Source organism: Oncorhynchus mykiss, chromosome 17 (genome assembly GCF_013265735.2).
Source record: "Oncorhynchus mykiss isolate Arlee chromosome 17, USDA_OmykA_1.1, whole genome shotgun sequence".
In the NCBI taxonomy this organism is placed as follows: domain Eukaryota; kingdom Metazoa; phylum Chordata; class Actinopteri; order Salmoniformes; family Salmonidae; genus Oncorhynchus; species Oncorhynchus mykiss.
Genome location: NC_048581.1, coordinates 86,740,548 through 86,753,381, shown reverse-complemented (window position 1 = coordinate 86,753,381; position 12,834 = coordinate 86,740,548). Strand labels below are relative to the sequence as shown.

The 12,834-nt window shown below is 47.6% G+C and overlaps 1 protein-coding gene across 2 annotated transcripts in view; it reads left to right on the top strand.

Moving 5' to 3' along the window:
• LOC110494797 (NLR family CARD domain-containing protein 3) overlaps positions 1–12,834 on the top strand; it is a 33,918-nt gene extending 21,084 nt beyond the window's left edge. For both annotated transcript variants that reach the window (XM_036950872.1, XM_021570132.2), the window contains one exon: positions 12,053–12,834. In XM_036950872.1, coding sequence (XP_036806767.1) covers positions 12,053–12,552 — 500 coding nt within the window. In that variant the 3' untranslated portion in view covers positions 12,553–12,834. The remainder of the gene's footprint in view (positions 1–12,052) is intronic.

The window sequence follows — 12,834 nt, the reverse complement described above, 5'->3', positions numbered from 1 at the left end:
TTCCTAGACTCTAGGGCAGGGCTTGGCAACCCTGTTCCTAGGCTGCGTTTCTTCCTAGACTCTAGGGCAGGGCTAGGCAACCCTGTTCCTAGGCTGCATTTCTTCCTAGACTCTAGGGCAGGGCTAGGCAACCCTGTTCCTAGGCTGCATTTCTTCCTAGACTCTAGGGCAGGGCTTGGCAACCCTGTTCCTAGGCTGTGTTTCTTCCTAGACTCTAGGGCAGGGCTTGGCAACCCTGTTCCTAGGCTGTGTTTCTTCCTAGACTCTAGGGCAGGGCTAGGCAACCCTGTTCCTAGGCTGCATTTCTTCCTAGACTCTAGGGCAGGGCTTGGCAACCCTGTTCCTAGGCTGTGTTTCTTCCTAGACTCTAGGGCAGGGCTTGGCAACCCTGTTCCTAGGCTGTGTTTCTTCCTAGACTCTAGGGCAGGGCTTGGCAACCCTGTTCCTAGGCTGCGTTTCTTCCTAGACTCTGGGGCAGGGCTTGGCAACGTTGTTCCTAGGCTGAATTTCAAACTCATTAAAGACACACCCTCGTCCACTTACCCTTGGGGGAATCCCCGAGGCCATATAAGTCCTTCTGACTTCCTTTTTAATGGAGTTTACGAGTGCACAATTCTGTTCACTTCAGGGCCTGAAACACTTCATAATCCAATTTGCGGTGATTGTACATCCGCTAAGAACAGTTCACCAAAACCTCAACGTCAATATGGAGTCAACATACAAGTGTAAGTAAAAACAAATGGAAATAAGTTAGAAATTGCACAAACACGTTTCGTAAAATTAATGATATTTTTCTTTGGTTAGCTTTTGGAAATTATTCAGAAGTTCCAGCTAGGCAGGCTCACGTCAGTTAGCTAATTAATTTGCTAGCTATCATACGAGTATGCGTATATTAATAATTAAACAGTTAAAATAAGTGAACATGCAATCATAATTGACTGTAGGGCATATAAAGCACCCACAAGCTACCAGCGGCTGAAAAAAACGAACAAGTGACGAATTTCAGGGCAAGGGCGGTCCATTTAAAATGCATTCCTTCCTCGCCCCTTTGCCTGCAAGTGTAAACTCGTCAGACGTCGTGATACGTCACCGATAGTGTCCACTTAAATTTGAGGGCTGAGGGGAGAGGGTGTGTCTGTTAAGTGTTTGGAATGCAGCCCTGGAGTGCCGTAAGTTTGCAGGGTTTTGTTCCAACTAGGCACCACACCTGAACAACTGAGCTAATTGATCAGTTTAGTGATTGCCTAAATTCAACACACCTGGTTTTCAAATCAAAAGTCAAATCAAATGTTATTTGTCACATGCGCCGAATACAACAGGTGTAGGTAACCCTTACAGTGAAATGCTGAATACAACAGGTGTAGGTAACCCTTACAGTGAAATGCTGAATACAACAGGTGTAGTAGACCTTACAGTGAAATGCTGAATACAACAGGTGTAGTAGACCTTACAGTGAAATGCTGAATACAACAGGTGTAGTAGACCTTACAGTGAAATGCTGAATACAACAGGTGTAGTAGACCTTACAGTGAAATGCTGAATACAACAGGTGTAGTAGACCTTACAGTGAAACGATTACTTACAAGCCCTTAACCAACAATGCAGTTCAAATAAATAGAGTTAATAAAATATTTACTAAATAAACTAAAGTTTAAAAAAATCTAATCAATCAAAACACATTTACGTAACAATGAAGAGTCAATGTGGAGGCTATATACAGGGGGTACTGGTACAGAGTCAATGTGGAGGCTATATACAGGGGGTACTGGTACAGAGTTAATGTGGAGGCTATATACAGGGGGTACTGGTACAGAGTCAATGTGGAGACTATATACAGGGGGTACTGGTACAGAGTCAATGTGGAGGCTATATACAGGGGGTACTGGTACAGAGTCAATGTGGAGTCTATATACAGGGGGTACTGGTACAGAGTCAATGTGGAGGCTGTATACAGGGGTTACCGGTACAGAGTCAATGTGGAGGCTATATACAGGGGGTACTGGTACAGAGTCAATGTGGAGGTTATATACAGGGGGTACCAGTACAGAGTCAATGTGGAGGTTATATACAGGGGGTACTGGTACAGAGTCAATGTGGAGTCTATATACAGGGGGTACCGGTACAGAGTCAATGTGGAGGTTATATACAGGGGGTACCAGTACAGAGTCAATGTGGAGGTTATATACAGGGGGTACTGGTACAGAGTCAATGTGGAGGTTATATACAGGGATTACTGGTACCGAGTCAATGTGGAGGGTCTATACAGGGGGTACTGGTACAGAGTCAATGTGGAGGCTATATACAGGGGGTACTGGTACAGAGACAATGTGGAGTCTATATACAGGGGGGTACCGGTACAGAGTCAATGTGGAGGTTATATACAGGGATTACTGGTACAGAGTCAATGTGGAGTCTATATACAGGGGGTACCGGTACAGAGTCAATGTGGAGACTATATATAGGGGGTACCGGTACAGAGTCAATGTGGAGGCTATATATAGGGGGTACCTGTAAAGAGTCAATGTGGAGACTATATACAGGGTGTTACGGTAAAGAGTCAATGTGGAGTCTATATACAGGGGGTACCAGTACAGAGTCAATGTGGAGACTATATATAAGGGGTACCGGTACAGAGTCAATGTGGAGGCTATATACAGGGGGTACTGGTACAGAGTCAATGTGGAGGCTATATACAGGGGTACTGGTACAGAGTCAATGTGGAGGCTATATACAGAGGGTACCAGTACAGAGTCAATGTGGAGGCTATATACAGGGGGTACCGGTACAGAGTCAATGAGGAGACTATATACAGGGGGTACCAGGTCAGAGTCAATGTGGAGGCTATATACAGGGGGTACCGGGTCAGAGTCAATGAGGAGACTATATACAGGGGGTACCGGGTCAGAGTCAATGTGGAGGGTCTATACAGGGGGTACTGGTACAGAGTCAATGTGGAGGCTATATACAGGGGGTACCGGTACAGAGTCAATGAGGAGACTATATACAGGGGGTACCGGGTCAGAGTCAATGTGGAGGCTATATACAGGGGGTACCGGGTCAGAGTCAATGAGGAGACTATATACAGGGGGTACCGGGTCAGAGTCAATGTGGAGGCTATATACAGGGGGTACTGGTACAGAGTCAAAGTGGAGGCTATATACAGGGGGTACCGGTACAGAGTTAATGTGGAGACTATATACAGGGGGTACCGGGTCAGAGTCAATGTGGAGACTATATACAGGGGGTACTGGTACAGAGTCAATGTGGAGGCTATATACAGGGGGTACTGGTACAGAGTCAATGTGGAGGCTATATACAGGGGTTACTGGTACCGAGTCAATGTGGAGGGTCTATACAGGGGGTACCGGGTCAGAGTCAATGTGGAGGCTATATACAGAGGGTACTGGTACAGAGTCAATGTGGAGGCTATATACAGGGGGTACTGGTACAGAGTCAATGTGGAGGCTATATACAGGGGTTACTGGTACCGAGTCAATGTGGAGGGTCTATACAGGGGGTACTGGTACAGAGTCAATGTGGAGGGTCTATACAGGGGTTACTGGTACAGAGTCAATGTGTAGGCTATATACAGGGGGTACTGGTACAGAGTCAATGTGGAGGCTATATACAGGGGGTACTGGTACAGAGTCAATGTGGAGGCTATATACAGGGGTTACTGGTACCGAGTCAATGTGGAGGGTCTATACAGGGGGTACTGGTACCGAGTCAATGTGGAGGGTCTATACAGGGGTTACTGGTACAGAGTCAATGTGGAGGCTATATACAGGGGGTACTGGTACAGAGTCAATGTGGAGGCTATATACAGGGGATACTGGTACCGAATCAATGTGGAGGCTATATACAGGGGGTACCGGTACAGAGTCAATGTGGAGTCTATATACAGGGGGTACCGGTACCGAGTCAATGTGGAGGCTATATACAGGGGGTACTGGTACAGAGTCAATGTGGAGGCTATATACAGGGGGTACCGGTACAGAGTCAATGTGGAGTCTATATACAGGGGGTACCGGTACCGAGTCAATGTGGAGGCTATATACAGGGGGTACTGGTACAGAGTCAATGTGGAGGCTATATACAGGGGGTACCGGTACAGAGTCAATGTGGAGGCTATATACAGGGGGTACCGGTACCGAGTCAATGTGGAGGCTATATACAGGGGGTACAGGTACCGTGTCAATGTGCGGGGGTACAGGTTAGCCGAGGTCATTTGTAAAGTTACTATGTATAGATAATAAACAGGGAGTATCAGCAGTGTAAAAACATAAGGTGGGGTCAATATTAATAGTCTAGGTGGCCATTTTGATTAGTTGTTCAGCAGTATGGCATTATGGCTTGGGGGTAGAAGCTGTTACGGAGCCTTTTGGTGCTAGACTTGGTGCTCCGGTACCGCTTGCCGTGCGGTAGCAGAGAGAACAGTCTATGACTAGGGCGACTGGAGTCTTTGACCATTTTTTTGGAGCCTTCCTCTGACACCGCCTGGTCCAGGTCGGTTAAATTAAAAACATGAAGTGCCTATGGCACTCCGGGACCAGGGTTACCTGTCCCTGCTCTAGTTACCCAGGGCCGGCGCCAGAACAAATCAGTTGGACGGGCCTCTGGTTTCCATTGGTCGGGCACATTATTTTCACTGTGCCTCCTGTGTGTGCACCATTTTTTTTTTAACAGTAAAAGATCATAGACAACTGGTGAGTTTCAAGGTTGGGGATTCTAAGTGACCATTCTTTAATTCTCAATTTCAGCCAAAGAACAAAATAAGTGTTAAATACAGAGTTTGGTCTACGGTTAGACATCAACCAAATAAAAATAAATACAAAAAGTAACACAATAAAATAACAATAACAAGGCTATATATACAGGAGTGTACCGGTACCGAGTCAGTGTGTGGGGGTACAGGTTAGTAATGAGGCTATATACAGGAGTGTACCGGTACCGAGTCAGTTTGTGGGAGTACAGGTTAGTAATGAGGCTATATACAGGAGTGTACCGGTACCGAGTCAGTGTGTGGGGGTACAGGTTAGTAATGAGGCTATATACAGGAGTGTACCGGTACCGAGTCAGTGTGTGGGGGTACAGGTTAGTAATGAGGCTATATACAGGAGTGTACCGGTACCGAGTCAGTGTGTGGGGGTACAGGTTAGTAATGAGGCTATATACAGGAGTGTACCGGTACCGAGTCAATGTGTGGGGGTACAGGTTAGTAATGAGACTATATACAGGAGTGTACCGGTACCGAGTCAGTGTGTGGGGGTACAGGTTAGTAATGAGACTATATACAGGGTACCGGTACCGAGTCAGTGTGTGGGGGTACAGGTTAGTAATGAGGCTATATACAGGAGTGTACCGGTACCGAGTCAGTGTGTGGGGGTACAGGTTAGTAATGAGGCTATATACAGGAGTGTACCGGTACCGAGTCAATGTGTGGGGGTACAGGTTAGTAATGAGACTATATACAGGAGTGTACCGGTACCGAGTCAGTGTGTGGGGGTACAGGTTAGTAATGAGACTATATACAGGGTACCGGTACCGAGTCAGTGTGTGGGGGTACAGGTTAGTAATGAGGCTATATACAGGAGTGTACCGGTACCGAGTCAGTGTGTGGGGGTACAGGTTAGTAATGAGGCTATATACAGGAGTGTACCGGTACCGAGTCAATGTGTGGGGGTACAGGTTAGTAATGAGGCTATATACAGGAGTGTACCGGTACCGAGTCAATGTGTGGGGGTACAGGTTAGTAATGAGGCTATATACAGGAGTGTACCGGTACCGAGTCAGTGTGTGGGGGTACAGGTTAGTAATGAGGCTATATACAGGAGTGTACCGGTACCGAGTCAGTGTGTGGGGGTACAGGTTAGTAATGAGGCTATATACAGGAGTGTACCGGTACCGAGTCAGTGTGTGGGGGTACAGGTTAGTAATGAGGCTATATACAGGAGTGTACCGGTACCGAGTCAGTGTGTGGGGGTACAGGTTAGTAATGAGGCTATATATACAGGAGTGTACCGGTACCGAGTCAGTGTGTGGGGGTACAGGTTAGTAATGAGGCTATATACAGGAGTGTACCGGTACCGAGTCAGTGTGTGGGGGTACAGGTTAGTAATGAGGCTATATATACAGGAGTGTACCGGTACCGAGTCAGTGTGTGGGGGTACAGGTTAGTAATGAGGCTACATATACAGGAGTGTACCGGTACCGAGTCAGTGTGTGGGGGTACAGGTTAGTAATGAGACTATATACAGGAGTGTACCGGTACCGAGTCAGTGTGTGGGGGTACAGGTTAGTAATGAGGCTATATACAGGAGTGTACCGGTACCGAGTCAGTGTGTGGGGGTACAGGTTAGTAATGAGACTATATACAGGGTACCGGTACCGAGTCAGTGTGTGGGGGTACAGGTTAGTAATGAGACTATATACAGGAGTGTACCGGTACCGAGTCAGTGTGTGGGGGTACAGGTTAGTAATGAGACTATATACAGGGTACCGGTACCGAGTCAGTGTGTGGGGGTACAGGTTAGTAATGAGACTATATACAGGAGTGTACCGGTACCGAGTCAGTGTGTGGGGGTACAGGTTAGTAATGAGGCTATATATACAGGAGTGTACCGGTACCGAGTCAGTGTGTGGGGGTACAGGTTAGTAATGAGGCTATATACAGGGTACCGGTACCGAGTCAGTGTGTGGGGGTACAGGTTAGTAATGAGACTATATACAGGAGTGTACCGGTACCGAGTCAGTGTGTGGGGGTACAGGTTAGTAATGAGGCTATATATACAGGAGTGTACCGGTACCGAGTCAGTGTGTGGGGGTACAGGTTAGTAATGAGGCTATATACAGGAGTGTACCGGTACCGAGTCAGTGTGTGGGGGTACAGGTTAGTAATGAGGCTATATACAGGAGTGTACCGGTACCGAGTCAGTGTGTGGGGGTACAGGTTAGTAATGAGGCTATATATACAGGAGTGTACCGGTACCGAGTCAATGTGTGGGGGTACAGGTTAGTAATGAGGCTATATACAGGAGTGTACCGGTACCGAGTCAGTGTGTGGGGGTACAGGTTAGTAATGAGGCTATATATACAGGAGTGTACCGGTACCGAGTCAGTGTGTGGGGGTACAGGTTAGTAATGAGGCTATATATACAGGAGTGTACCGGTACCGAGTCAGTGTGTGGGGGTACAGGTTAGTAATGAGGCTATATACAGGAGTGTACCGGTACCGAGTCAGTGTGTGGGGGTACAGGTTAGTAATGAGGCTATATATACAGGAGTGTACCGGTACCGAGTCAATGTGTGGGGGTACAGGTTAGTAATGAGGCTATATACAGGAGTGTACCGGTACCGAGTCAGTGTGTGGGGGTACAGGTTAGTAATGAGGCTATATATACAGGAGTGTACCGGTACCGAGTCAATGTGTGGGGGTACAGGTTAGTAATGAGGCTATATACAGGAGTGTACCGGTACCGAGTCAGTGTGTGGAGGTACAGGTTAGTAATGAGGCTATATACAGGAGTGTACCGGTACCGAGTCAGTGTGTGGGGGTACAGGTTAGTAATGAGGCTATATACAGGAGTGTACCGGTACCGAGTCAGTGTGTGGGGGTACAGGTTAGTAATGAGGCTATATATACAGGAGTGTACCGGTACCGAGTCAATGTGTGGGGGTACAGGTTAGTAATGAGGCTATATACAGGAGTGTACCGGTACCGAGTCAGTGTGTGGAGGTACAGGTTAGTAATGAGGCTATATACAGGAGTGTACCGGTACCGAGTCAGTGTGTGGGGGTACAGGTTAGTAATGAGGCTATATACAGGAGTGTACCGGTACCGAGTCAGTGTGTGGGGGTACAGGTTAGTAATGAGGCTATATACAGGAGTGTACCGGTACCGAGTCAGTGTGTGGGGGTACAGGTTAGTAATGAGGCTATATACAGGAGTGTACCGGTACCGAGTCAGTGTGTGGGTGTAAAGGTTAGTAATGAGGCTATATACAGGAGTGTACCGGTACCGAGTCAGTGTGTGGGGGTACAGGTTAGTAATGAGGCTATATACAGGAGTGTACCGGTACCGAGTCAGTGTGTGGGGGTACAGGTTAGTAATGAGGCTATATACAGGAGTGTACCGGTACCGAGTCAGTGTGTGGAGGTACAGGTTAGTAATGAGGCTATATACAGGAGTGTACCGGTACCGAGTCAGTGTGTGGGGGTACAGGTTAGTAATGAGGCTATATACAGGAGTGTACTGGTACCGAGTCAGTGTGTGGGGGTACAGGTTAGTAATGAGGCTATATACAGGAGTGTACCGGTACCGAGTCAGTGTGTGGGGGTACAGGTTAGTAATGAGGCTATATACAGGAGTGTACCGGTACCGAGTCAGTGTGTGGGGGTACAGGTTAGTAATGAGGCTATATACAGGAGTGTACCGGTACCGAGTCAATGTGTGGGGGTACAGGTTAGTAATGAGGCTATATACAGGAGTGTACCGGTACCGAGTCAGTGTGTGGGGGTACAGGTTAGTAATGAGGCTATATATACAGGAGTGTACCGGTACCGAGTCAGTGTGTGGGGGTACAGGTTAGTAATGAGGCTATATATACAGGAGTGTACCGGTACCGAGTCAGTGTGTGGGGGTACAGGTTAGTAATGAGGCTATATACAGGAGTGTACCGGTACCGAGTCAGTGTGTGGGGGTACAGGTTAGTAATGAGGCTATATATACAGGAGTGTACCGGTACCGAGTCAATGTGTGGGGGTACAGGTTAGTAATGAGGCTATATACAGGAGTGTACCGGTACCGAGTCAGTGTGTGGGGGTACAGGTTAGTAATGAGGCTATATATACAGGAGTGTACCGGTACCGAGTCAATGTGTGGGGGTACAGGTTAGTAATGAGGCTATATACAGGAGTGTACCGGTACCGAGTCAGTGTGTGGAGGTACAGGTTAGTAATGAGGCTATATACAGGAGTGTACCGGTACCGAGTCAGTGTGTGGGGGTACAGGTTAGTAATGAGGCTATATACAGGAGTGTACCGGTACCGAGTCAGTGTGTGGGGGTACAGGTTAGTAATGAGGCTATATATACAGGAGTGTACCGGTACCGAGTCAATGTGTGGGGGTACAGGTTAGTAATGAGGCTATATACAGGAGTGTACCGGTACCGAGTCAGTGTGTGGAGGTACAGGTTAGTAATGAGGCTATATACAGGAGTGTACCGGTACCGAGTCAGTGTGTGGGGGTACAGGTTAGTAATGAGGCTATATACAGGAGTGTACCGGTACCGAGTCAGTGTGTGGGGGTACAGGTTAGTAATGAGGCTATATACAGGAGTGTACCGGTACCGAGTCAGTGTGTGGGGGTACAGGTTAGTAATGAGGCTATATACAGGAGTGTACCGGTACCGAGTCAGTGTGTGGGTGTAAAGGTTAGTAATGAGGCTATATACAGGAGTGTACCGGTACCGAGTCAGTGTGTGGGGGTACAGGTTAGTAATGAGGCTATATACAGGAGTGTACCGGTACCGAGTCAGTGTGTGGGGGTACAGGTTAGTAATGAGGCTATATACAGGAGTGTACCGGTACCGAGTCAGTGTGTGGAGGTACAGGTTAGTAATGAGGCTATATACAGGAGTGTACCGGTACCGAGTCAGTGTGTGGGGGTACAGGTTAGTAATGAGGCTATATACAGGAGTGTACTGGTACCGAGTCAGTGTGTGGGGGTACAGGTTAGTAATGAGGCTATATACAGGAGTGTACCGGTACCGAGTCAGTGTGTGGGGGTACAGGTTAGTAATGAGGCTATATACAGGAGTGTACCGGTACCGAGTCAGTGTGTGGGGGTACAGGTTAGTAATGAGGCTATATACAGGAGTGTACCGGTACCGAGTCAATGTGTGGGGGTACAGGTTAGTAATGAGGCTATATACAGGAGTGTACCGGTACCGAGTCAGTGTGTGGGGGTACAGGTTAGTAATGAGGCTATATACAGGAGTGTACCGGTACCGAGTCAATGTGTGGGGGTACAGGTTAGTAATGAGGCTATATACAGGAGTGTACCGGTACCGAGTCAATGTGTGGGGGTACAGGTTAGTAATGAGGCTATATACAGGAGTGTACCGGTACCGAGTCAGTGTGTGGGGGTACAGGTTAGTAATGAGGCTATATACAGGAGTGTACCGGTACCGAGTCAATGTGTGGGGGTACAGGTTAGTAATGAGGCTATATACAGGAGTGTACCGGTACCGAGTCAATGTGTGGGGGTACAGGTTAGTAATGAGGCTATATACAGGAGTGTACCGGTACCGAGTCAGTGTGTGGGGGTACAGGTTAGTAATGAGGCTATATACAGGAGTGTACCGGTACCGAGTCAGTGTGTGGGGGTACAGGTTAGTAATGAGGCTATATACAGGAGTGTACCGGTACCGAGTCAATGTGTGGGGGTACAGGTTAGTAATGAGGCTATATACAGGAGTGTACCGGTACCGAGTCAGTGTGTGGGGGTACAGGTTAGTAATGAGGCTATATACAGGAGTGTACCGGTACCGAGTCAATGTGTGGGGGTACAGGTTAGTAATGAGGCTATATACAGGAGTGTACCGGTACCGAGTCAGTGTGTGGGGGTACAGGTTAGTAATGAGGCTATATACAGGGTACCGGTACCGAGTCAGTTTGTGGGAGTACAGGTTAGTAATGAGGCTATATACAGGAGTGTACCGGTACCGAGTCAATGTGTGGGGGTACAGGTTAGTAATGAGGCTATATACAGGAGTGTACCGGTACCGAGTCAGTGTGTGGGGGTACAGGTTAGTAATGAGGCTATATACAGGAGTGTACCGGTACCGAGTCAATGTGTGGGGGTACAGGTTAGTAATGAGGCTATATACAGGAGTGTACCGGTACCGAGTCAATGTGTGGGGGTACAGGTTAGTAATGAGGCTATATCAGGAGTGTACCGGTACCGAGTCAATGTGTGGGGGTACAGGTTAGTAATGAGGCTATATACAGGAGTGTACCGGTACCGAGTCAGTGTGTGGGGGTACAGGTTAGTAATGAGGCTATATACAGGAGTGTACCGGTACTGAGTCAATGTGTGGGGGTACAGGTTAGTAATGAGGCTATATACAGGAGTGTACCGGTACCGAGTCAATGTGTGGGGGTACAGGTTAGTAATGAGGCTATATACAGGAGTGTACCGGTACCGAGTCAGTGTGTGGGGGTACAGGTTAGTAATGAGGCTATATACAGGAGTGTACCGGTACCGAGTCAGTGTGTGGGGGTACAGGTTAGTAATGAGGCTATATACAGGAGTGTACCGGTACCGAGTCAATGTGTGGGGGTACAGGTTAGTAATGAGGCTATATACAGGAGTGTACCGGTACCGAGTCAATGTGTGGGGGTACAGGTTAGTAATGAGGCTATATACAGGAGTGTACCGGTACCGAGTCAGTGTGTGGGGGTACAGGTTAGTAATGAGGCTATATACAGGAGTGTACCGGTACCGAGTCAATGTGTGGGGGTACAGGTTAGTAATGAGGCTATATACAGGAGTGTACCGGTACCGAGTCAGTGTGTGGGGGTACAGGTTAGTAATGAGGCTATATACAGGGTACCGGTACCGAGTCAATGTGTGGGGGTACAGGTTAGTAATGAGGCTATATACAGGAGTGTACCGGTACCGAGTCAATGTGTGGGGGTACAGGTTAGTAATGAGGCTATATACAGGAGTGTACCGGTACCGAGTCAGTGTGTGGGGGTACAGGTTAGTAATGAGGCTATATACAGGAGTGTACCGGTACCGAGTCAATGTGTGGGGGTACAGGTTAGTAATGAGGCTATATACAGGAGTGTACCGGTACCGAGTCAGTGTGTGGGGGTACAGGTTAGTTGAGGTCATTTGTACATGTAGGTAGGGGTGTAGTGACTATGCATAGATAAACAATAACCAATGTTGTTTATGGTGTGATATGAAGCCGGAGACCAGTGAATAATGTTAGTTGACTAGATTGGACAAATGTAATATGTTTTTTTTTGTTGGTTTCGCCATCAGATGCCTGTGAACTCACACTGGATCCAAACACAGCAGGCAGACAGCTCATTCTGTCTGAGGACAACAGAAAAGTGACATCGGTGGAGAGTTTTAAGGACCGGCCACAGGTGCTGTGTAGAGAGGGTCTGAATGGGCGTTGTTACTGGGAGGTAGAGTGGAGTGGGGAGAAAACTCGTTTGGCAGTGACCTATAAAAGAAAAAGTAGTTTTGATTCCAATCTACTTGGAAGCAATGACATATCTTGGGGTCTGGGATGCTACAGTGATGGTTACACTGCCTGGCACAATGGTAATCACACGACCATACTGGCCCCTCACTCCAATAGAGTTGGAGTGTATCTGGACTGGCAGGCTGGTTCTCTTACCTTCTATAGCATCTCCTCTGACACACTGACCCACCTGCACACATTCCACACCTCATTCAATGAGCCCCTCTATCCAGGGTTTTTGGTTGAGGAGACGGTGTCCCTGTGCAGGGTGATTTTTAGCTCGAGCTGCTAGACCTGCTAGACCTTATTGTTTCTTAGCAACTGGACCTTCCAGGTAAATCTGGCTATTCAAATCCATCTTTCTTCTTCTTCTTTGGTACGAAATACAGTTTCCCCATCAATAGAATAAAATGTTACGTAGCATATTATGTATTCAAGCCTACAGATATTATACAATTAAAAATAATTCAACATGAAGTAGGAAGTTAAGCGATGTTGCCATAGACCTGATATATTGACCTTTACACGGAACCCAAACCGGCTGCGCGCATGCGCCATCGTGCATAAATGGATT